At 49.9% G+C, this 22,591-nt stretch overlaps 1 protein-coding gene across 1 annotated transcript in view; it reads right to left on the bottom strand.

Annotated features, from left to right (window-relative positions):
* SRRM4 (serine/arginine repetitive matrix 4) overlaps positions 1-22,591 on the bottom strand; it is a 144,613-nt gene that overhangs the window by 38,268 nt on the left and 83,754 nt on the right. Inside the window, exon 2 of the mRNA XM_047697100.1 lies at positions 77-223. Coding sequence (XP_047553056.1) covers positions 77-223 — 147 coding nt within the window. The remainder of the gene's footprint in view (positions 1-76; positions 224-22,591) is intronic.

Raw genomic sequence — 22,591 nt, 5'->3', positions numbered from 1 at the left:
TGGCCAAACTTCATTTCTGCATCCTCAACTTGAACTTCCTCACTGGACCAAAGAGAGGGTGGGGGCAGCGTCTCACCTGCGTGCTCTGGCAGGAATGAGCTCCCGGCAGGTCTTGTCTCTCTCCCAGCAGTTGGTGCCCAAGGCCTCGGTGGCCAGATGTTGGCTCAGCTTTTCTGAGGGTCCATCCTGAGCTGGAACCAGAGGACTGCTCTGGGGTTCTGTCCTACAAGGGAACAAATAAAGAGGCAGAAACTGTTAGGATATGACAGATTCTTTTATTTTATTTTTTTAAGGAAGAGAGAGAGTGAGCACATGAGTGGAGGTAGGAGGGGCAGAAGGAGAGGGAGAAAGAGAATCTTGACTCAGGGCTCCATCTCACAACCCTGGGATCATGACCTGAACTGAAACCAAGAGTCGGATGCTTCACCGACCGAGCCTCTTGTTGCCCCCAGATTCTTTTGTTGTTGTTGTTGTTTTTAAGATTTTATTTATTTATTTGATAGACAGAGATCACAAGTAGGCAGAGAGGCAGGCAGAGAGAGAGGAGGAAGCAGGCTCCCCACTGAGCAGAGAGCCCGATGCGGGGCTCGATCCGAGGACGCTGGGATCATGACCTGAGCCGAAAGCAGAGGCTCAACCCACTGAGCCACCCAGGCGCCCCTGCCCCCAGATTCTTAAGGCTCATCATGCATTCACACACGTCCTAATATTTCCCAATTTTCCTTGCAGTTAGGTTGGAACCACGAGAGAGTATCTCAGGCCACTGGTCTCTGGGTGGGAATGACATGTGTCACTGCTGGCTTGAGGCAGTAAGGACTGTGTGCCTTCTCCAGCTCTCTCTCCCTCTGTTGCAATGACCTTGGAGGCCACATACCCTTAAAGGTGAAGCTACCTGGGGGAGGAGAGATGCCTGAGCTACATCAGACTTTGCATGTTAGAAATAAGCCTTAGTCAGGTTAACCCACTGAAACTTAGGGGTTTATCTGTTACTGCGGTGTTGCCTGGCCTATCCTGACTAAACAACAGGGAGAGGCTGGAAACCAGTGTTTCACTTCCTTGCTCAAAACATAAGTGGAGGCTGAAGGGTGACAGGATTAGTCCCAACTCCCCTTCGCCTGTTCCATCCCATTTCCCTGTCTTATCTCTGTATGAAATGGAGATAAGAATGGAGAACCGAGAACTATGTTCACGGTTTTGGAGATAGAGGACTCAGTTTCTCTGTCTTGCAGTTAGTTATTCAGTGATTAAGACAGGGAATAACATTAGTCCTTATATTGTTGAATTGTTATGAAAATAAAAGGCTGTTCATTTCCCTTTACTTCCCTGTGAACCAAACCTCCACTCTGGTGTCCTCAGCACGTATAAGAACACCTAGTTCAGATGTGACCCCCATGAAGGCCTGAAATTCCCTCCTCTATCTCTGAGAAGAGCCCTAGGCAATACTAGGAAACTACCTGAGTCCCACCTCCTACTTTGAGTCTGGAAAGGGGAAGGAAGTCGCCTAGGTACTCAGTCTTTGAAAACACTGTCACTCATACCTCCTGGCCCCCCAATCAAGAGGAGTCAGGAGCTGGAGAGGCACAGGTGGGTTTGGGGCTGCCCGCAAATTTCCCTTCCTTCTTACCCTGCCTACAGAGTCCAGATCAAGCCCTGATCAAAGGCGTTAGCATTTCTCCTGCACCAAGCGCCTGCAGTCAGTGCATCAAGACTGGTTTTATGACTCAGGATGAATGTATCTGATAAGCCCCCTGCTCCTTAGGGCCGCCTGGAAAGCAGGCCAAACCCAGTCAATATCGAAGGAAGGGCAGCAAAACACATCCATCTCTGTCAGCTGCTTATCAGTGCATCTTCAGAAGTGGAGCTGAGAGAGGCTGCAAGTCCAGGAGGGATGGAGATTCTTGTCTGGGCTGTCCAGACATCCTCACGGCCACCCCTGGGCTTCCAGAACTCCAGGCTTCTCTATATACCTCCTGCCCTGCTTCTCCTACTAAGACGGTTCCATTCCCATGCCTCCAGTCTATTCATGTTGATGGAATGCTGTCCTGGCTCTTCTCAAACTATTCTGAGCTTGCAATGTCTGCCCAGCCCCCAGCAAGGCTTGCCTCTTCCCATGCTTGACCTGGCCTGGACTAACCTGTGTCCAGGCCAGTTGTAAGAGTAGGGCTGCAACGAATAAGAGGGAGATGCACTCTGTGATAATGGAGTTTACATTTTGATGGGGGAGCAGGCATAAGCGCATACAGAAGTAATAATATGACTTACTGAATGGTAATAAATAAGAGAACAAGCCAGTGGAATGGGAGGGGTTGACCGTTCTTTTGTACGGAGTGTCAGGAAGGCCATTCTGAGGAAGTCACAGGATGGAAGCTTAAAGGATTAGGTCTACCCTTGCAGTCTGTGGTGGTTTTAAAAATGTGTTCACAGATTCTTTGACAGTCCTATCATCAAAAGATGAAACATAATTTCCCTCCCTTTGAATACTGGCTGGGCTTAGTGAGTTACTTTTAATGACCAGAAGGGAGCAGAGGCGATAACACATGACTTCCAAGACTAGGTCACAAAGGCGGCTTCTGCCTCACTCCCTGTGGATTGATCACTCGAGGGAAGCTGTTGGCATGGTGTGAGGACACTCAGGCAGCCCTGTGGAGAAGCCCCTGTGAGGAACAGCTGAGGCCTCCTGCCAACAGCAAGCACACAGCAGCCAAGCAAGCACGTTGCCTTGGAGGTGGACCCTCCGGCCCCAGTCAAGCCTCAGATGACACTGCGGCCCTGACCAACATTGGAACTGCAGTCTCAAGTCTGATGGTTGACCGGAGTTGTCCAGCTAAATTCCCACCTCGCAGAAATGGTGAGATGCTGTCTGTTGCTGTTCTAAGCCACAAAGATTTGGGGGGTAATTGGTGGTCCAGTAATATACAAGTCCTACACAGGTTATTTGCAGGATGTGGGAAATGTGCTCCAGGCAGAAGGAATGGCAGGATCTTTATATACATATAAAGAAGGGCAAGCAAAGCTAGAGGGATAAGAGGGGAAACCAGAGATTGGGTCTTGTAGGTCATCGGACTCTGTGGCTGGGAAGGGATGCCTTTTGAACAGGGGAGTGACCTGGTCTGGCATAAATGTAAATATTACAAGGATCGTTCCAGTTGCTGAAGACACTGGACAGAGGGAGGAGCAGCAACTGTCCAGGCTCTGATCAGTGGGTCCATGATGGAAATGATGACATGTGGTCAGGTGCTGAGATTTGAAAGCAGAACTAGCATCACTTGCTGCTGGTTAAACGTGGGATGGGAGAGAATAAGGGAAAGGAATGGGGGTCAAGGACGACTCAAGGATTTTGAGCGTGAGCCACTGGCAGGATGAAGTCTCCACTGATGAGATGGAGTTGGTGATGTCGGGAGCAGACTTCTGGGGGTGATGTAAGCCCTGTTCTAAGATGTGAGAGTCCCTTTGCTACCAGGGCTACAGCTCCAAATATGCATTATTGACGCCTGTTTGCCTTCCCTCCCACTGCACTACGAGCTCCCTGGGAGGAGGACCATGTCTCACTGTCCCAGAGCCCACTGCTGGTAAGGACTCAACATTTGCTCACTGAATCAATGAAAAAGAACATGCATTTATATCAAAAAGTTAGAAAGGCTTCTGAGATGGCCTAAGCAAACCCCTTCATAGTAGAGTTGGTGGAGATAAGCCGGCCAATGCCTCGGTCAACTCAGCTCAGTCAACGCATCTTCTCTTCTACCCCCTGTTTCTCTTAGAAAAGTGGTCAGCGAACTTATCAATGTGTATGTGTATTGTCCAGGAGGGCCTTGAGCTGGACGCACACAAAAACGGAATTTTGGACTCTGGGGCCTTATAGGAAACCATCACACAAAGCTGTATCAGAGGCAAGCCCTCGAGAAGAAAACAAAAACAAAACCAAACAACAAAATTATGTGAGCCACTTGGCAGTGAGTGAATCCACGATGAGTAAGTGCTGGTGTTGTGTGGGAGGTCTCAGTGGCCTCCGCTGATGGGGCAGTGCAGGCATGGGTTGTCAGCAGTGCAGGGACAGATGGGGAATGCTCCTGCGAGGCCCTGGGGGATAGGGCTTAAGGTGAGGATGACACCTCCTCCATCACTGCCGGCATCAGGGATGGGCAAGTCCTGATGATGGTTTGAGGAGGAAAGGTACGATGGAGTTGCCGCATTTCTAACCTGATGCTCCCTGACATGGTGGATGGTTCTCATTTTCTGTAGCACTGGCTGCACCTTCCTTGTCATAGGTACCTCATCTGGGATCTTGCAGTAAAACAAAGAAAAGCCAAACAAAACCAGGATTAATTCTTCTACCTGGCAGACAGGGAGTTGAGAGGGAAGGAAGAAGGGAAATCTCCATAATATCATAGAACTTCTAAGATCCCTTTTCAAGATGTTCTGACACATTGCTTCTCTGCTTTCTTAAAACTGAAAGAGACTCAGAGACCATGTAGTCCCAGGTTTCCAAAACCTCACACACCTTCAGAGGCTCCCAAGAAGCTGCTAAAAATACAGACGTCTCAGTTCCATCCCAGCCATAATAAATATGAGTCTCAAAGGGGTGAAGCCGGGAAATAAGCATCTTAAAGAAACATCCCTGGTAATCTCGCCTCTTCTGCATAAAGAAGAAGTCCAAATCGATCACCAGAACTAGATGGCTCTGCACGACCTGGCCTCTGCCCCGACTCGAGGCTCCATCTGTCACCCTTCTCTCCATCCCTTACTCTGCTTGAGCCCCATGGCTTCCTCACTGTCCCTCACAGGGAACAAGGCCCTTGCTCAGAGCCTTTGCCCTTCTGCTCCCTCCACCTGGCATGCAGGTCTTTGCAAGGCTGCCTCCTTCCTTTCATACAAATGTCACCTCCTCAGAGAGGCCTGCTCTGACCTGCTATGTGACTGTGTCCCTCTGTTCACTGTCTCCAGCATGGTAGTCTGCAGTGCCTTCCTCCAGGACATTTGTTACTATTAGAAATGACCACTTTATACGTTTATTTGCTAACCATTTGTCTTCTGAACTTGGATGTGAGCTTCATGAGTGTGGGAACTTGCCTCTTCTCTCCAGAGGATTCTCCCTGAATCCCCAGGGATATAGAACCTGGCACAGTGTGCCTTTTTGCTCATAAACATTTGCTGAATGAATGGATGGATGGACACATGATGACTGACCCCATGTGGGAACCACAGATCAGAGTCAACCTCTCCTGTGTATAAAGACGCAGTGGTCCAAGGAGGGGAGCCCTTGTGAGGTCACCCAGCATTTCAGCAGACTCAGATCTCAGCCATGGCACCCCCTCTCCCCCACAGCTCCGTTACCCCCTCTTCTTTCCCGGCTTCCCACTCTGCATCCTTGCAGAGCTTTAAGAAAAATTCCATGTTCTCTCTTTGCTAAGGAGTCCAGCAGCTGCCTCGTTTTTACCACACGGCCCTTAGATGTTGCATTAAAAAAAAAAAAGCACTTAAAAGGAGGTGAGATCTTCAGGGGACAGCTAAAACAGTGAAGTCAAGGGCCGGCACACTCCACTTCACAGAGGGAGGGAGGAGCCCTCTGTGCTGAATTCCTCAAGGCCTTCCCGCTCTGTTCCTGCTAATCAGCGACCTGGAGCTTAGATGCTGCTCTCCGTAGTCATGGCAACCAGCAGATTCCCAGCCTCTGATAAAAGTCAGGCCTGAACTTTCTACAAAACTCTCCAAGATGCCCAGCTCCCTAGCTGCTTCCTTGCTTCTCGCATCAAAGCGTTCTGCTCCCAGCAAAGCGCTTATCTGGCCCTGAGCTGGGTACAGATCCTCCTCGCACCCCAAGCCCCAGACTGAGTTAAACACCAATTCGGGAATCAGAAACAAACAGCATTGGAGGGGAGCTGGAAGGGCTCCCCAGCCCTGGCTCTCCTCTGTACAGAGTGGGGAAACTGAAGCCCCTAGAGGCAAGGGGACTTGGCCAAGGCCACATTGGTGACTCATGTCTGAGCTGTGGCTGCAATCGTGGCCTTTTGTCCCCAAGTCCAGTGCTCTTTCCATGTCACCTAATCATGGCACCAGCCCACATTCAGCAAGTATCTGCTCTGTGCCCGACACCGAGACCAGGCACCATCTCCACTGAGCTTCTGCAGAAAGCTAGGGACAGGCATGGGCATCCCTACTGAGACCCAGGGATAGTGAGTGGCGAGAACACTAGCGAGAACGAGCCCTGCCCGTTTTTAAGAATCAATTGAGGAACAAGGAGAGAAATCTGGGAAACACTGAACACGTAAGGTAGTAGTAAGTGGGAGTAGAGGGTAATTTCATGGCAAGACGGAGACTTGCTTTATGTGTTTGGAGAAGAGGATGAATCTCAAGTTTGGCTTGAATGTTATCTTTTACTAATAGGAATGGCATTTGCTCATTGGACTGGGGACACTTTTTGCCTCCATTCCAGCCCACTAATAGCTTCTCCTGGGTGTAGAGCACTAATCCAGTGTCTCAACTAATGTTGACGACCTTGTGTAAGCTACCCAGTTTAGCAAACTTCTCCCCATTTCACAGATGAAGGCACTGAGACCTGGTGAGGCAAAGGGTCCTGCTTTCCATCCAAGGCTCATGCCCCAGGTTCTTGTTCTGCACTTGCATTCAGGCCTGTGAATGACCCACCCTTGTCCCTGCACTTGGCCAGACACCTACAATCTGCCTGCTTCAGTAGAGAATGAGGACCCATACCCTTTGCTCAGGACTTTCCACCGGAAAGCTCAAGGCTTATCATGGGGCAGACCCCACCCACAGACAAGATGGATCTGGCTAATCTGTGCCTTGGTTCCTGGAGCTTCAGTCCTGGCCTAGGGTCTTGGTACCAAGTCCTTTTCAAGGTTAATTAAGCCTGGTGAGGGGTCACTTATAGGAGCTGTGACTCTCTGAGCTTTGCAGTCATGGCTAGGAAGAGCACCAGAGCTTGGGGGAAGACTGAGGATTCCTGAGAACCACCAGGGGAGACAACATGGGAGTCAGTAATACTCATCCTGTAGGAACTGAATGAGAAATGAGAAGTTTTAAGAAGCTGGCATCTCAGGGCGCCTGGGTGGCTCAGTGGGTTAAAGCCTCTGCCTTCAGCTCAGGTCATGATCTCAGGGTCCTGGGATCAAGCCCCACATCGGGCTCTCTGCTCGGCGGGGAGCCTGCTTCCTCCTCTCTCTCTGCTTGCTTGTGATCTATGTCTGTCAAATGAATAAAGATAATCTTAAAAAAAAAAAAAAAAGCTGGCATCTCCCTCACTATTTCATTCCTTTTTGCAAAGCCTATTTGCTGAACACCCACTTAGTGTCAGATTTCAAGGACCATAAAGTAACTAAGACTTGCTTCTGCCCTCAGCCTGGCAGGGGAGCTACAACTGGGAATTACAGTACCGTGTAGTGCTCTCAGAGGGCCATGGAACCACAGGGAAAGCACTTAGTCCACCCTGAGCAGTGGGCAGGTGGCCATGGAAGGCTTCCTAGAAGATATATGGAAACCGATCAGGAGACTGGAGTGCGAAGGACATGGCACAGAACTTGGCGTAACTACAAAGGAGGCGGGTGTGAGCCGGATGAGACAGAGGGGTGGGAGGATAGAGAGCAAGAGCGGAGACCGGTTTATTTCACTAAGCAAAGTGCCCTTAAGGTCCATCCATGTTGCCACAAATGGAAGGATCTCCTTCTTTTTCACGGCGGAATAGTTATTTCATCGTGTAGACATAACACGTTCTTTATCCTGATGGACATCCTAACCCTGATGGACACTGACGGTGCTTCCACGTCTTGGCTACTGTCAATAGCGTCGCAGTGGACATGGGGTACAGGGAGAAAGAAGCTGAGACTGAGGAGGTGGACAGGGGCTGGGTCCTTCAGGATCATGTGGGGGACAGACAGGTGCTTCTCACGCCTTTCTGTGCACGTGAATCCCCTGGGGATCGTGTTAGGATGGAGGGGCTGACTCAGCAGGTCTGGGTTAGGGCCCGACTTCTACCCTTCTAACCAGTGCCGAGGGGCTGCTGTGGCTCCTGGAACCACACTTTGAAAAACCAGACTGTACATTTTACAAAGGACTCGACCGGACCCTCAGGGCAGGCCGACGCAAACAAGCCCAGGTTTTTCGCACACTCTCTCTTCCGGCAGGATGAGAATGGTTCAGTTCCGCTCTCAGGGCTGAGTGTGTATGAGTGTGTGAATGTGTGTACGGTAAATACGCTTGTACATCAAAAAATTGTCCAGTTCCCAAGTTCAGGTCAAAGGACAAAGGAACCATATGGAGAAAAATCAGCTCAGCATTTCTTACCCAGCTCAGCTGAGCAGGTCAGGCCCCCAGCATGCCTGAGTTGTGGACTCTCATTGCTGAACACATCCACCCTCTACCCTACCATCAACCCCAAATTCAGGAAATCATTTCTCCCTCCTCAGGCTGGCCTGTCGATTGCCTATTTGCCTAGGGAGAGAGGGCGAATGTCTGAGAGGGGCACTGCATTTGATTCTTGGGACTGCCTGGCAGGCAGACTGCCCCAACTTGGGAAATGGCCGAGTTCCAAAATGCTGTGGTTTTCCACTTGAATGGGTTGCAAAAAGTAATACGGTGAGGCTGAGAAAGTGCACAGGTCCCGGGGTCCTACTGACTGGGGTTCAAGCCCTGATCCTGCCCAGCTGTGTCAGCACAGGCAAAAATAACATCTCTGGCTCCAGCCCAAGGTACCCTCAGGACCTTTCCACCAGCTGGAATTGCAGACGGGGTTTAGATTTCTCCACGGAGTGTGAGGGGCTGACGGTATGCTCTTGCCGGGGAGGGCCTGTGCCTGCTGTGAGTCCCTTTGGGCATCATTACAGCCACTGCTGGAGGCACCAGGCTAGCAAGATCTACTGGGAACAGGATAGAAGTCTCCAGCCCAGGGGAGAAGGGACCTTGGTTCAAGAGCCAAGTAAGGATTGGTCCCAAGAAGTCCCAAGAAGTGCCACCAGGCACTTCTTCACTTATTCTTTATTGAGTCACGGACTCAACAAGTATTTACTGAGCACCTACTATGTGTAGGCCACGTTCCAGGCAATAGAGACACAATAGGGAATAAGGCAGAAACAATCCCTGTTTGGCGGAGCTTGTGTTCTACTGGGATGGAGAGTTAATTATACATAATTAAGTGGTAAATACAGAGGCTATTGGACAGAAGAGAGAAGAGAAATGGAGGATAAAGAAAACTGGGAATGCTACTGAGAGAGGGCTGGACTTTTAAATGGAATGATTAGAGGAGGGCTCCTTGAGAAGGTTAACATCTGAGCAAGACTTGAAAGTGCTCAGGGAGGGAGCCTTGTGCCTGCCAGGGAGAGGAGCATGACAGGCAGAGGGCATGGCCAATGCAAAGGCCCTGAGGCAGGAATACTCTAGATGCACTGGGGCTAGAGCTGAGTGAGTCAGTGGGACAACATGTGGGGGGTGGGGTAGCAGAGAAGTAACGAGGGACCAGATCATGGATAGGCTGGTGGACTGCCACAAGAATTTTACTTTTTCTCTGAGTGATAGGAGAAGCCAGTGGATGATTCCAAGAAGAGGAATGCTGAAATGTGACTTGGGCTTTAAAGGGTCTATCTGAAGGCTTGCTGAGTCTAGTGGGCCAGGGAGCTGGGAAAAATGTAGGAAGACTAGCCGGGATTGTTGCGACGAGCCACACAAGAGAAGATGGTGGCTGCGGTCGGTGTTATCCTTCCTGTAGTGGGGAGAAGTACTCAGACTCTGGACACAGACTGAAGCTGGCACCAACAGAGTTTGCTCATGGACTGGCTATATGGTAGTGTGAACGAAAGGGGTCAAGGGTGACTCCCAGGTTTTGCTCTGAGCAACTGAGAGGATGGAGCTGCTGGCTACTAAACTGGGGATGGCTGCAGGGGAGGAAGGGTGTTTGGGATGCCAGTTAGACACCCATGTGGAAATGGCAGGGGGCAGCTTTGTACCCAAGACTGGAGTTCAAAGAAGACATGAGCGCTGGGGAAATGCATTTGAGAGATGTTGGCATTTAGATGGCCTTTAAGGCCATGAGATCGGATCTTGTTGGGGGTAAGATGGAGCCACTCGTGAGAGGGAGGTGGGAAGCCGAGGAAGGAAGGAAGCTCCATGCCAGTGAGGTTTTGGAATAACGAGAGGGCTCAACAGGAGTGTCTCAGCCCAGCAGACGGGCTCGTAAAATATACAGTTGACCACCGAGCAACACAGGGGGTAGGAGTGACCCCCATGCAGTTGGAAATTCATGTATCACTTTTGACTCCCCTAAAACTTAACTACGAACAGCCTGCTGTTGACCAGTTGTCCTTATCCATAACAAAAATAGTCGGTTAACACAAATTTTGTATATTATATATATTCTAGACACTATTCTTACAACAAAGTAAGCTAGAGAAAAGAAAAGAAGAACATCATAAGGGGGCACCTGGGGGGTTCAGTCAGTTAAGCCTCTTCCTTTGGCTCAGGTCATGATCTCAGGGTCCTGGGACGGAGCCCTGTGTCAGGCTTCCTGCTCAGCGGGGGTCTGCTTCTAACCCTTCCTTTGCCCCTGCCCTGCCCCTGCTCGTGCTCTCTCTTGCTCCTTCTCAAATAAATAAATAAAATCTTAAAAAAAAATCATAAGAAACTATATCTACAAGACTATTCTGTATTTATGGAAAAGAATCCAGGTAGAGAAGTGGGTCCTGTATGGCTATTCACAGGTTAGCCATGCTCATAAAATGTTTGACTCCTCCCATTCATTCATTCCTTGGCCAGTCCATAATTCTGTGAAGCATCATTTTACTTCTGGGGGAGGGTCATTTCAAGATGCTCCAGACATGCTCCTTCCCCCTCAGAGGCCTTCCTCACAGTCCAGAGGAAGACATGGGTCAGGTTCATGAGAAACTCTCAGGAGCGAAAGTGACCCAAGAAAGGAGAGGTCCTGAGGACAGAGAGGGCAAGGCCGGAGGAACACATGCACAGATAGGGCAGGGTGACTGGTCTGGAGAGGGTGGGTAGAGCATGGTGATTGCATTCATTGAACAGACTCTGCCTGGCCTTGGGTGACCTTGGGCAAATCTCCCCACCTCTCTGGGGAAGCACAAACTGCATGCACCTCATGGGGCTGCCATGAGACTAGAATGGCATGATGCACACCCAGTGCTTTCATGGCAGCCCTTTAAGTCCCAGCCCCACTTTCCAGGACAGGTCACATTGTCCTCCAGCCTCACTGCTGACTCTGATCCCATTTCCCCAAATGGCCCAAGGCAAAGGACTCTGGGAAAGGGAAGGGCAGGGAGGCTGGCATGCCCTTGAGTGTCTCAGGAGCTCCTCCCTTCCCTGGGACCTTGGCTCTCCACCACCAAGGTAAGTGGCTACTTCAGTACCTAGAAATGGCCCATTCCATGCTAGGTCCCAGCATCTTTCTGTCTCAAGAGCCCAGGGGTGAATCTGTCTCTCCGTGTTGTCCCAGAACCACCCACTAGAACTTGTCATCAACTGGCACTACAGTTGGGAGTCATGGGGCATCTGAGAGTATGGTGCCATTAGGACTCTGTTCCTGCAGAGAGGGAGAGAGAGAGAGAGAGAGAGAGAGAGACACGTGCGCGCGTGCGCGCACACATGCCTCTTTCCCCCGGCTGAGGTTTGGAAGAAAATTCCTAACAAGCAGAGAGTAAGCTGCCACTGAACTCTGCAGAGAGGACAGAACAGACAAGCCACAAATCTCGATGGCAGGCGGCAAGCAGGCGATGAGCTCCTGAGGTCTGGGCTCGTTAGTTTTAAAATAACAGAGCAGAGCAGTGAGATAAAGGGCTTCAGTGGGGGAAACTGTCAGACACCCTGCCTCATGCTGTTGGAACCACTGGAGGGGCCCCATCTCTCTTCCTGGGTTTCAGAAACACAGACTGCCAGTCGGAGCAGTGGCTGTGCGGCCAGATCACAGAATAGGAGCTTGTCAGGGCGAGGCCAGGCTTTGGGGGACTTTGAACCCAAGCCTGAAGAAGTCAAGATCTGCAAAGGGGTGCGGGGCGGGGGGCAGGGGAAGGGCAAGCGCTACACTCAAAGACACTTGAGAAATTAGGAGCTGAGCAGGGACCACTACTCCGTTCCTTTGCTGTTACACTGGATGCTGTTGGCCAGATCCTAAGTGGATGGGAATACTGGCTGCAAATGCCTTACAGGTGCCCCTTTCCAGAAGATTATGTCCACTCCCGGGTGGGGCAGGCAGGCAGTCTGCAGCCATGAGTACAAAAGACCTGCCTCCTAGCCTCAAAGTAGGACCAACTCTAGGGTGCACTGCACACCCCAGAGCTTCCCCGGGGATCAGGCTGAGGCTACACTCCAGCTGAAAGTACATTTTCCCTTTACTTTCTGCCCCTGCCTTAACCTGCTTCCTCACTTCCTTTCTCCAGAGTATGTACCCTCAATAACTCGTGTGCACCCCAATCTCTATCTTGGGCTTTATTTCTTGTGAATTCCATCGAAGACTAAGAGACTTCCACGGAGACTAAGCTTTTGCTCTATCAAACGACTACAAGCAAAAACAATGGTTAGTTAAGTACTGTATTTTCCAGAGTCAGACACACACATGGGTTTGAATCTCTGCTTTGCTGCTTCTGGGGTGTGTGACCCACCGGAAGTTAAATTTATTATCGTCAAGCCTTAGTTTTCCCATCTGAGGATGGGAAATGTTAATGGGGTTGTTAATATTACCTGCCTCATTAGGCGGTTGTAAAACGCTCCACACATTTCACAGATACGTAAGAAATGCTCAGTGTATCTCTTATGATGATGACCACGGTGATGATGGGAAGGATGGAGCCAGAATGAAGAGATTGGTCCATCAGAGCTCCACCAATCAGCAGAAAGCTCTCAGAAGACTCCGCCCCTACAGCTTCAGCACCAATTACCAGTAAGTTCTCAAACCACACCCTTTCCATCCACACTCCCCCACCCCACCCCCTTCAGCTTTGTCCCAGAGGCCCTATCCTTTGCCATTATGGTTCTTCTCTGACAAAGGATTCCCTGTGGGAGGGAGGGCTCTCTGGAGGGAGCAGACGTCTGGCTTTACACAGAAGTGGCCATTTCTCAATGCCAGCCCAGGCACCCAGCTGTCCCACCTGTAGGAAATGGCTCCTCCACAGTAATTCTGATTAAGGAGTGGATGGGAAAGGTCTGTCCCTCCACTGGGACTTTTATCTGCTTTTTAAAAGTCAAACCCATTACCGCAGGATTGCAGGTTTATTAGAGAGCTTTATCTTTATTAGGCAGTCAGTTTTGTGATTATTGCCCACCAACTCTGATAGGTTCCCCTCAGCTCCAGGAGGACGTGGAAGCAGGGGTGGGTGGTGTCAGGGACACAGGACATCTCAGAAGGGGTCAGGGGAATCTTGGGACAGTCCCTCCCTAGCACATGAGCAGAGGTCTTTTTAAGCTCCAGAATTTCTCTCTGAGCTCATGGACCACGGGCAGCCGAGGAACAACCAGGAGCCACCCAGAGCTTTGGAATCAGGCAGCCCTGAGCTCAGAAGCTGATTCTGCCATTTTTAAGCTGTGATCTTGGACAAGTCACTTCATTTCTCTTCTGCGGAACGCGGTTCACGATATTGTCCAGCTTGTAGGGATGATGCATGTAAAGTGCTTAACACCATTCCTGGTGCAGAGTAAGCACTCGGTCAATGTTAGCTGTCACTCTAATTGTAATTATTCATCGTAAATAGACTTTGGGACACGGGTGCCCATCTTCTCTGTCTTTGCTCCAACTGATCGCTCTGCCCATAGTGCCTTTCTTCCTTTCTCTGTGAAAAGAAACCCACACATCCTTCCAGGTTCAGCTCAACGATTGTACCCTCCTTTTCTGACCCTCCACTGCCCATCCCCCAGAGGGAGCACATTCTTTACTCCACCACGCTCCAGAAACTCTTTGTAAACCCCTCCAGGATACTACAATACGACCTTGAGCAAGGCCCCTCCTCTATTTTAGCCTTGGTATTCTCATTTTGAAAACGGGGGAAATACCTTATACATTGAGGTGGTTGTGGGTCATATATATTCATTAAACTAAGCACGATGTTGGATTACTGTCACTATAACTGTAACTCTAGTGAAGGAGGCTTCATAGCTCCAATTTGGCTTAAGCTTTCCCCCTCTGAGGAGTGCATGGCTTCCGGTCTGCCTGGAAGAGCTTGGGACCCTGGAGACTAGCCCCAAACACCTCTGAAGAACCTGTTCAATTCCAAGATTTTCATTAAGTCAGAGCCTTCCTTGGGTCTACATCATTCCCAGCTTCTGACCTTCTGAACACATTGGGGATGGCACAGTAGGGCTTAGAGCCTACCAATATGGCCTCTTCTGGTGCATAAGCTGAAGCTTGCATGTCCTGACTTTTCTAATTCACTGTGTTAATGACATGGGACCTCACATTTATTGAGCACCTACAATGATGATTTATTGAGCACCTACAATGATGATTCAGGCACTTCACCAGACAGTGAAAACTCATTATTTCATTTAAATCCTACAATAAACACTTGGGAAGGGTATTGTAAGGGTTGGTTTTAAATGTGAAAACAGAAGTTCAGAGAGGTCTAGTAATTTGCCTAAGGACACACAGCAAGCAAGTGAGGGAACCCAGAGTTCTCAAGGAACTGTGGCTGGGTGTCCCTGGTCTCCAGACTGAGTCCAGCTACATGATCTAGACTCCAGATTCTGGGGTAACTATGTCCCTTTCTACTGCTGACCATGGCTTTGCCTCTCCCACACTGACTGATGCTCTGTCTTCCTATTTCCTCGTCTGCACCCAGTTCCCTGGCTGTTGTCTGCAGTCTATTCACCGAGACAATCAATCAGCCAGCTTGCTCCGACAGCTAAAAAAACACCCCGTCGACCAATTTCCCCTCCGGCGCCTTTCCGCGGACCATGAAACCTCACTAATTTGGAATTTGCAATGATTTCTGACACAGAACCTGCATTTCTCATTCTGGTAAAAAACAGTTTGAATGAAATGTCATCACATGAACCCCTGGGGGTTTCTGAGCAAGGTCCCGGCAGCCAAAAGGCCCCTTTGCCACTTCCTCCTCTTTGTTCCTGTTCCTGATTTCTTCCACCAGTATCCATTTTTATGTTGGATCCTAAGTGACAGCAACATCATAAATGCTACTATTACTAATAATAACAGTGGCTACTCACAGAGCACCCACCAGCTATGTGCCAGGCACTGTGGTCGGTCCTTTGCATTTGCTGACTCGGGCAAATCTTCACCACAATTATGTGAGGCTGGAAAGTTACCAATCCCAGTTTACCAATGAAGAAACTGAGGCAAGAGGAGAACCTGCTAATAGATGGGAGAGTAGAATTTGAACCCAGTTTGCCTCCAAGAATCCATGGTCTTAACTCTTATAGCATAGTGCCTTTGGGGTTGCGCACCATGGGGGCCACTTGTGGACCCCGTGAACCCCAAAGTGTCTCCTGCTTTGGGCCTCTGAAAGCATCATGCAATGACACAAGAGAACTTTATGTCCTACAGCTGCGAGATCAATGTCTATACCCAGGGCTTAGCAGTTGTGGAAAAGCTGCCTCCTGACCCAGCACCATGGGCAGTCCTGAAAGACACAGAGGCTTCAAAAGAAACTGGCGGCAAGGAGTTTGAGATGGATCTTTCCTACGTTCAAAATCCTGTTTTAGGGTGTTGGTTGCCCTTAGGGATCCACCACCGACCCAAAGCTCTGGTTTCTTCCTACAGATATTTTGCTACATGCTGGTGGTAGAGATGAGAAAGATACAACCAGAAAGCTAGATGCTGTCCCCCTCATAACATTCTTGTGCAAAGGCCCTGTGGCAGCCTTTTGCATAAGCTCAGAGTGGACTTGCCTTTGTAGGTTTGCAGTAGGGCATCCTCCTTTTCATGGAGAGAGACACTGGCTACTCAGATTTATGGTTTGACTGGGAAAGAAAGGTACACTATTAAAAAAAAAATCACTGAAATGGCTTGATCCTACCAATTACCCATGGGGCTGCTGGAGTATAGACACAGCCATACTATACTGTGAGTTCCCTGAACAAAAATCTGTTAGTCCCCAGTGGTGGGAGCTGAGGTCTGAGACAGGTGTGGAGGCCTAGTGCAGAATAGTCCAACACACCTCAGCCACAATGATGCCACCTCCCTAGGAACTGCATCTTCATGGTCGCCTTTTTCCTTGCACCCAGCTAAGATTATTCCCAGGCACAAATAACGTGTGTCCGGATGTGTGTGTATGTGTATAAGGATGGGTGGAGCCTGGACCCAGATGTTCTCAGTATCAAGATGCATCACAGGGTCAGTTCTGTCTACAGTGACCATGTAATTCAGAGTCCAAACTGGGACCCTGGGGATTAAAAAGGGTGCTGATGGTAAGCGCCCTGGGGGTATATGGTCACCCTAGTTATCTCCTGTTTCTGACCTTGAGTCTTGAATGTCAACTGTCCCCTCCTCTCCTCCTGAAGGGCCTCTGGTACCTCAAATCCAATCTCTGTAAACCTCACTGCCCCCCCCTTCCTCCCACTCCCCCTTCTACCTCCTCACCCAAACAGTGACCTCACCATCACCCTGGACCCTCTCTCTCACATCTGACTCTTCTCGCTTCAGATCACCTTGACGCCCATCTTCTCTCCACCCCCTCTGCCACCTCCCGGTCTAAGCCCTCCTTAACTCTCGCCCAGACAGCAGCGGACACCCTGGCCCCATCCAGCCACTCTCCATGCAGCAGGCAGGGGCATTTTCCAAACACAGCTATGGGCACATCACTCCCTTCAGCAGAGCCCCGAGAAGCAAGTCCCAACTTCTCAGTATGGCTCTGCTGGCCTTCAAGGTCCATGGTGGTGCTTTCCAGGTCTGCCATTCTCTGAGGCTTCTCAGCCGTTGTGCTCAAACCACCTGGAATCCTTCTAGGTCCCTTGTTCTGTCAGAGGCAACCTAAGGGCACAGCCTGGAGCCGGACTGTGGGATTCAAACCCTGGTCTTGCCCCTCTGTGAGCGTGGACAACTGACTTCAGCTCTCCGGGCCTTGCTGCTTCACCTAGAAGATGTGGATAGTAATAGTACCTACCTCATAGGGTTATTTCATGGATTAATAGTGGGTCTATGTAAAGCTCTTGGAACAGTGCCTGGCACACACAGTAAGTGCTCTGTGTTTCCTAATTAAGAAATGACATCTCTTATGTTGCCTTCTTTGACTTGAGGACCTCCTGCCCATTTTTTAGATTTCAACTTAGAATGTTACCTCCTCCAGGAAGCCCTCCCAGACTACTAAGTCTGTTGTGTTCCTTCTCTATATCTTTCCATTGCAATTGTCCATTTAATTCTCTATCTCTGCTCCCCCACCAGACTGTGAGTCCTCTGAGGCAGAGTCTGAGCCTTTTGCTGCTTTGTACCCTCAGCACCTAGGAAAGCACGAGGCCCATTATGTATCTTCAGTGAATATTGGTTGGAGGGGAGAACTGAATGAATAAAGAGCCTAATCAAGCCAGTGGCTATGGACAGTCTTTGTGGGACTGTTTCTAAGGCCCAAGATACTGAGATTTGTAACAGATGTCACTCCAAGAAAGGCAGGTGCAGAAGGGCAGTCAGGCTTCCCCTGAGGATGCTGCGCACAGAAATGGCATGTGGCTTTCCCCCTGGTTTCCTGCTGCGGATGTCCATCGTTTTACCTTCCAGAAAACTAGCTCCTCTGCTCCAGGGTGCAGAGGACAAACTGAACCCCAGACACTGGTGTCCAGGAGCTCCCACCCCTAATGACCTCCTTCTCCTCTCCTCCGGATATTCCCCCCAGTCAGCCGTTCTGAACCCAGAGGCCGGGGTTCGAATCCTAGCTTTGCCACATACTAGTTATGGCTCCTTAGGCAAACAAATTCATCTCTGTGCCTTGGTTTCCCCATCTGTAACACGGAATGTGTAATGGCGCCTACGTCCCCGGGCTGGGGTGAGGTCACACATTTTTTGATGTGTCTGGTACCTGGCCAGAGTGCAATACTGCTTTTCAAGACTTTTTTTTTTTTTTTTTAAAACAAGCTCTCCTCACTTCCAAAGCCCTCTACCCATGTCCCTGCATGGCCAAGTCCTACCGGGTGGACTCCCTCTGTCCATCTGGACGCCCCAGCTGCTTTTATAGCCTCTAGCAAAGATCCAAGGCCACGGGAGACAGCTGACAACATCAGGGCAGCTGCGCTGTCAACTCGGCTCTGTCTGAACACAGCAGGTTTGAGCCCTTTCTCGAAACACCAGCTGACCAGTAAGCGTCCCCAGCCATCTAGGGCGTGTGACCATTCCCTTGCATCCAGCCTGAGAGACAAGGAGTAAGGTTTATTTGTGACGGGAAGCCAGGAAGCTCTGGTAGAGATCAGGGAGGAAGGAGCCACCAATGGGGGTGTCGTCAAGCCAGCCACCGCTGCGGGCACCCAGAACATAGCCCCGCTGGGGAGCCCCGGACCTGGGGGACCACACAACTCTATTATTCTACCTGAGGGGCCTCGAGTCTCCTTCTTCCACTCTCCTCAGTTATGACTGAAGGCTGCTCCCAAGGGGCAATAATTCCTGCTTTGTGTCTGGCAGAGTGGGCTTGGTGGCCAGAGAGAGCCGTCATGTGAAGAGACACTGGTAGGGGAAGTCAGGCCGGCGCGCTCAGGAACTCTGGCACCAAGGGCACATGGCAGGGCAACGCCCGCACCCTGGCTTCAGCCGTGCCTAGCACAGAGTGGGGCAATGCCCTGAGAAAGGCCAACCACCCAGCAAACAGCTAGCTTCTCTGAAACTTTCACAAGCGGTTTCTGATGCCGGAAAAAGGGAGACTTCACTCCCCTTGTCAGACCCTCCCTTGCTGTCCCCCTTTCCTTTCCACTTCCATTCCCTTCCCCAGAAATTCTCAAGCTTCTGCTCTCCTAAGCATTTTTAGGGGGCAAAGACTGGACAGGATGCTCAAGTCTCTCTGCCCCAAACCCTCTTCCAAATCAATCTCAGAGAGGGGATCTGAGGCTCTCCAGTGAGTGGCAGGACCCAGGTCCCCTGACATCTGGGACTTTAGGCTACTCTGATGATGCTCTTCCTGGAAACCACATCTCTGGCCGGAGGGGGCAGGGCTGGCGCAAGGCTGAGGTCAGGCCAGGCTGCTGGGTGCGGGGCTGGCGGAGCCTTCCTCCCACCTGGGCCAGGCCTGCATCAAATGCATCCTTACGTACTGGAACCGTCTCAGGAAGAAAATAGGATTTTGCCTTTTGTTGCAATTTAAAAGAAGGGGGGAGATCACAAACACATCCTCCCTCTCACCAGAGAACGCCCATTTGAGAAGATCAATCAAATGTTTTCAGCCAAAGCCTGTACGGGTCCACATTTCCCCAAATTATATCAGCTCAGCTGAAAGGAAGATGGGAGAGACAGAGGAAGGGGCCACGAGGCGGGGGTGAGGGGCTGGGTGGTGGAATTATCCGCAGTGGAGCGGGGGAGGGGGCTCCACTGTCTGTGTTCACACCTCAGGGAGGACAGGAGGAATGGGGACAGAGACTGGATAGGGTGTAGGGCTCCTTCTCTTTGTGGAGAGTCTCGGCTCATGTTCCAAAGAGCTCAGCCCACTCTCAATCACTCCTGTGGAATCTGAAGCTGATCCAGAGTCCCACAAGCCAGAGCCAGGGATGCTACCAACTCACGGGAGAAATGGCTCCCTGCGGAACAACTCAGCGCTTGTCAAGCCCAGCATGACATGTGGATCCGTCACGATCAACTATACACTCCATCCTGGGTTTGTTCCTAATGACTATTAAGGTCAAAAATTTGGGAACAGTTTCCAATTAAGACAGTTGCATAAATATATGAATCCTCATCATCTCCCTTAATGACAGCTCCTTCTAGGAGGTAAACTTGGAACTGTCCTTGACTTTTTTCTCCCAAGCCGCAGGTCTGACCTATCAGCATATCTAGACACTACCTTCAAAATACACCCAGAATCCAAACATTTCTTTCCTCCCAGCTGGCCGGCACCTTGCCCAAGCCCCCATCACCTTTCACTTGTGTTTTTGCAAGAGCTTCATAATGGGCCGCCCTGCTTCCATCCTTGTCCTCCTGCTATCTATTCCCCAGAAGGCAGCTGGAGGGATCCTACTTAAACTCAAGCCAGACCAGGGTATACCTCCCTTCAAAACCCTCTGATGGCTTCACTAAAGCCAATCTAGTTACAAGGCCCACGGAGTCTGGGTCCTGTTGTCACTCTGACCTCATTACTCTTTTCTCCTGCCCCACTGGCCTCCTAATCGACAATTATAATCGACAATATCAATTATAATCGACAATTATAATCCTGCCTCAGGACCTTTGCATATGCTATTACTGCAGACATCCAACTGCCTAAAACATCCTTCCTCCAAATACTCATGTCTTCCTCCGTCACCTCCTTCAAGTCTTTGCTCAGATGTCACCTTCTCAGTGACATTTCTTCCCTGACAGCCCTATATAAACCCTATTTAAAATCAAACCCCTCCCCATTGTACGCTTATCTCTTCCTGCTTTACTTCCCCCATAGTACTGTACACTTTGTACTATGACATAACCATTTACATGTTTATTTTGTTTAATGTGTGTGTCCCCCAACCATCGCCAGTAGGATCCAAGTTCCAAGAGGGCAGGGATTTTTGGTGTCTTGTGTTCATACCTGTTTCCCCAGACCCTTGGATAGTGCCTGCTACACATCCAGGGTCTTAATATTTATTAAGTGAATTAAGTGACTGGATTCAAGATTCCTCCTATAACGGAATCCTTTGCCCTGAGTTGTAATCTGTCATGCTTCCTTGAGCAGGAAAGAAAGGTGTGGAATGGGGTTTGTGTGCTGAGCTTGTTATCATCATGTGACCTTGGGTTTATGCAGAGGTATGTGATGTGTAGGTGAATGTCATCTGTTATATGTCTGGACTGCTGCGGAGGGGGAAAAGGTTGAGAACAACAGAGCAGATTTAGGGTATGATACAGCGCCCTAACTGCTGTGTGACTTTGAAGAAGTTGCCTGCCCGCTCTGAGAAACAGCCAAGGAAAAAGGGGACTGTCGTTGCGCCCAGAGCACTTTGGCTTGGGTCCCAATTTTGCCACCACTAGCTGAGTGACCTTGACCAAAGAGGCTCTATAAATAGAGGCTCATGTTCAGCAGGGGAAGAAAGAAGCCTCTGGGTAGGCAGGGTGGTGTACGTGAGCGTCAGCTTTGGAATTGAGATGGGGATTTGAATCTTGGCTCAGCCACTCGCGAGCCGCGAGCTTCCGTTTCTATACCTTGAATGGGAATAACCCGATCCCACAGCAATATAGAGGAGTAAATGAGTAACTGGACAATGATACAGAAATAATAACAGCTAAGTAATATTTTTAGCGCTTCTATTCCAGTTATTTTTCTAACTCTTTTTCTATGCAACTCATTTAATCCTCGCCACAAGGTTACGAGGACAGCATTATTATTCTTCCTGTTTTGAAGATAAGGAAACGGAGGCACAGAGTGGTTAAATGATTCACCCAATGTCACACAGCCAAGCCAGGTTTTAAGGTCTATAAGCAGCCCTTCCTCTCTCCTCCCTCGCTAGCCCTGAATAGAACACCCTGACACCTCTCACATGAGCTAACCAAGGCTGGGGCTCCTAAATCAATACCCACCCCACCTCCATTTCCCAGGCATGGCCCTACATCTTTAAGTACCAGAGTTTTCCCGAGCATCTGAGTGGAGAGGGGTACCAGGTAGCTGAATTCGGGTTGATTAAATCAAGGAGAAAATCAATTAAATTTAAATAAAGAGAAAAGATTGGAAATCAGGCACAATGCCTTCTTAATTACAGCACCTAATCACTGGCTGGGAAAAAAAATAACTCCAGAACATTTCATTTCATATATGGCCTTGTGTATCTGAAATGAGAGGCTCCTAATGAAATGCATATTACCCCACTTGACTAGTAATTGACTAGGCAATCCTGACAGTTTCATGGGGAGGGTGGGGAGGGATGATCAGGCATTACAGCAGGGCTTTTTGAGGATGTAACAACACAGGATGCTCTGGGGTTTACTGAGGGGTAGCTGACCCCAAGGTCCCCTTTCCTGGCAGTATAACTCACAACGCTCCCAGCAAACAATGCATCCACTGGGCAGGGCTGAGTGTGCAATGCAGCAGGCGAGCGTGATTACATGGCTTTTCTCTGCACTGTGCGGAGTTGTTGCAAACACACAGGGCCGGGGAGGATCGCCAGCAATCAGCGACCAAATGCCTCAAAGAAATTACTCTGACAACTATCTCTGCAGTTGAGATCCTGGATTATAGCCTTCTAATTGGTCTCCCTGTCTCCCTTCTCTGCCTTTCCAATCTCTCTCCTCTGCAGCTAGGGGCATCTTCATAAAGCACCTCTCATTAAGTCACTTCCTTGATTAAAATCCATCATCGGATTCTTGTTGATGTTGGAGCAGCCCAGATTCCCTACCACGGCTCAGGAGGCCAGACACGATCTGGGCTCCGATCATCATATCTCCAGTCCTTGTTCCTCTTTCCTGCATCCTTTGTTCAAGCATACCAACCCAGTGGAGTGTCCCCAAACCTTGCATGTGCTCATGATTTCATGCCTTTGT

The sequence above is a fragment of the Lutra lutra genome, chromosome 12 (assembly GCF_902655055.1).
Source record: "Lutra lutra chromosome 12, mLutLut1.2, whole genome shotgun sequence".
NCBI lineage: Eukaryota > Metazoa > Chordata > Mammalia > Carnivora > Mustelidae > Lutra > Lutra lutra.
The sequence above is the reverse complement of the archived record's forward strand: the minus strand, read 5'-3'. Positions and strand labels throughout refer to the sequence as shown.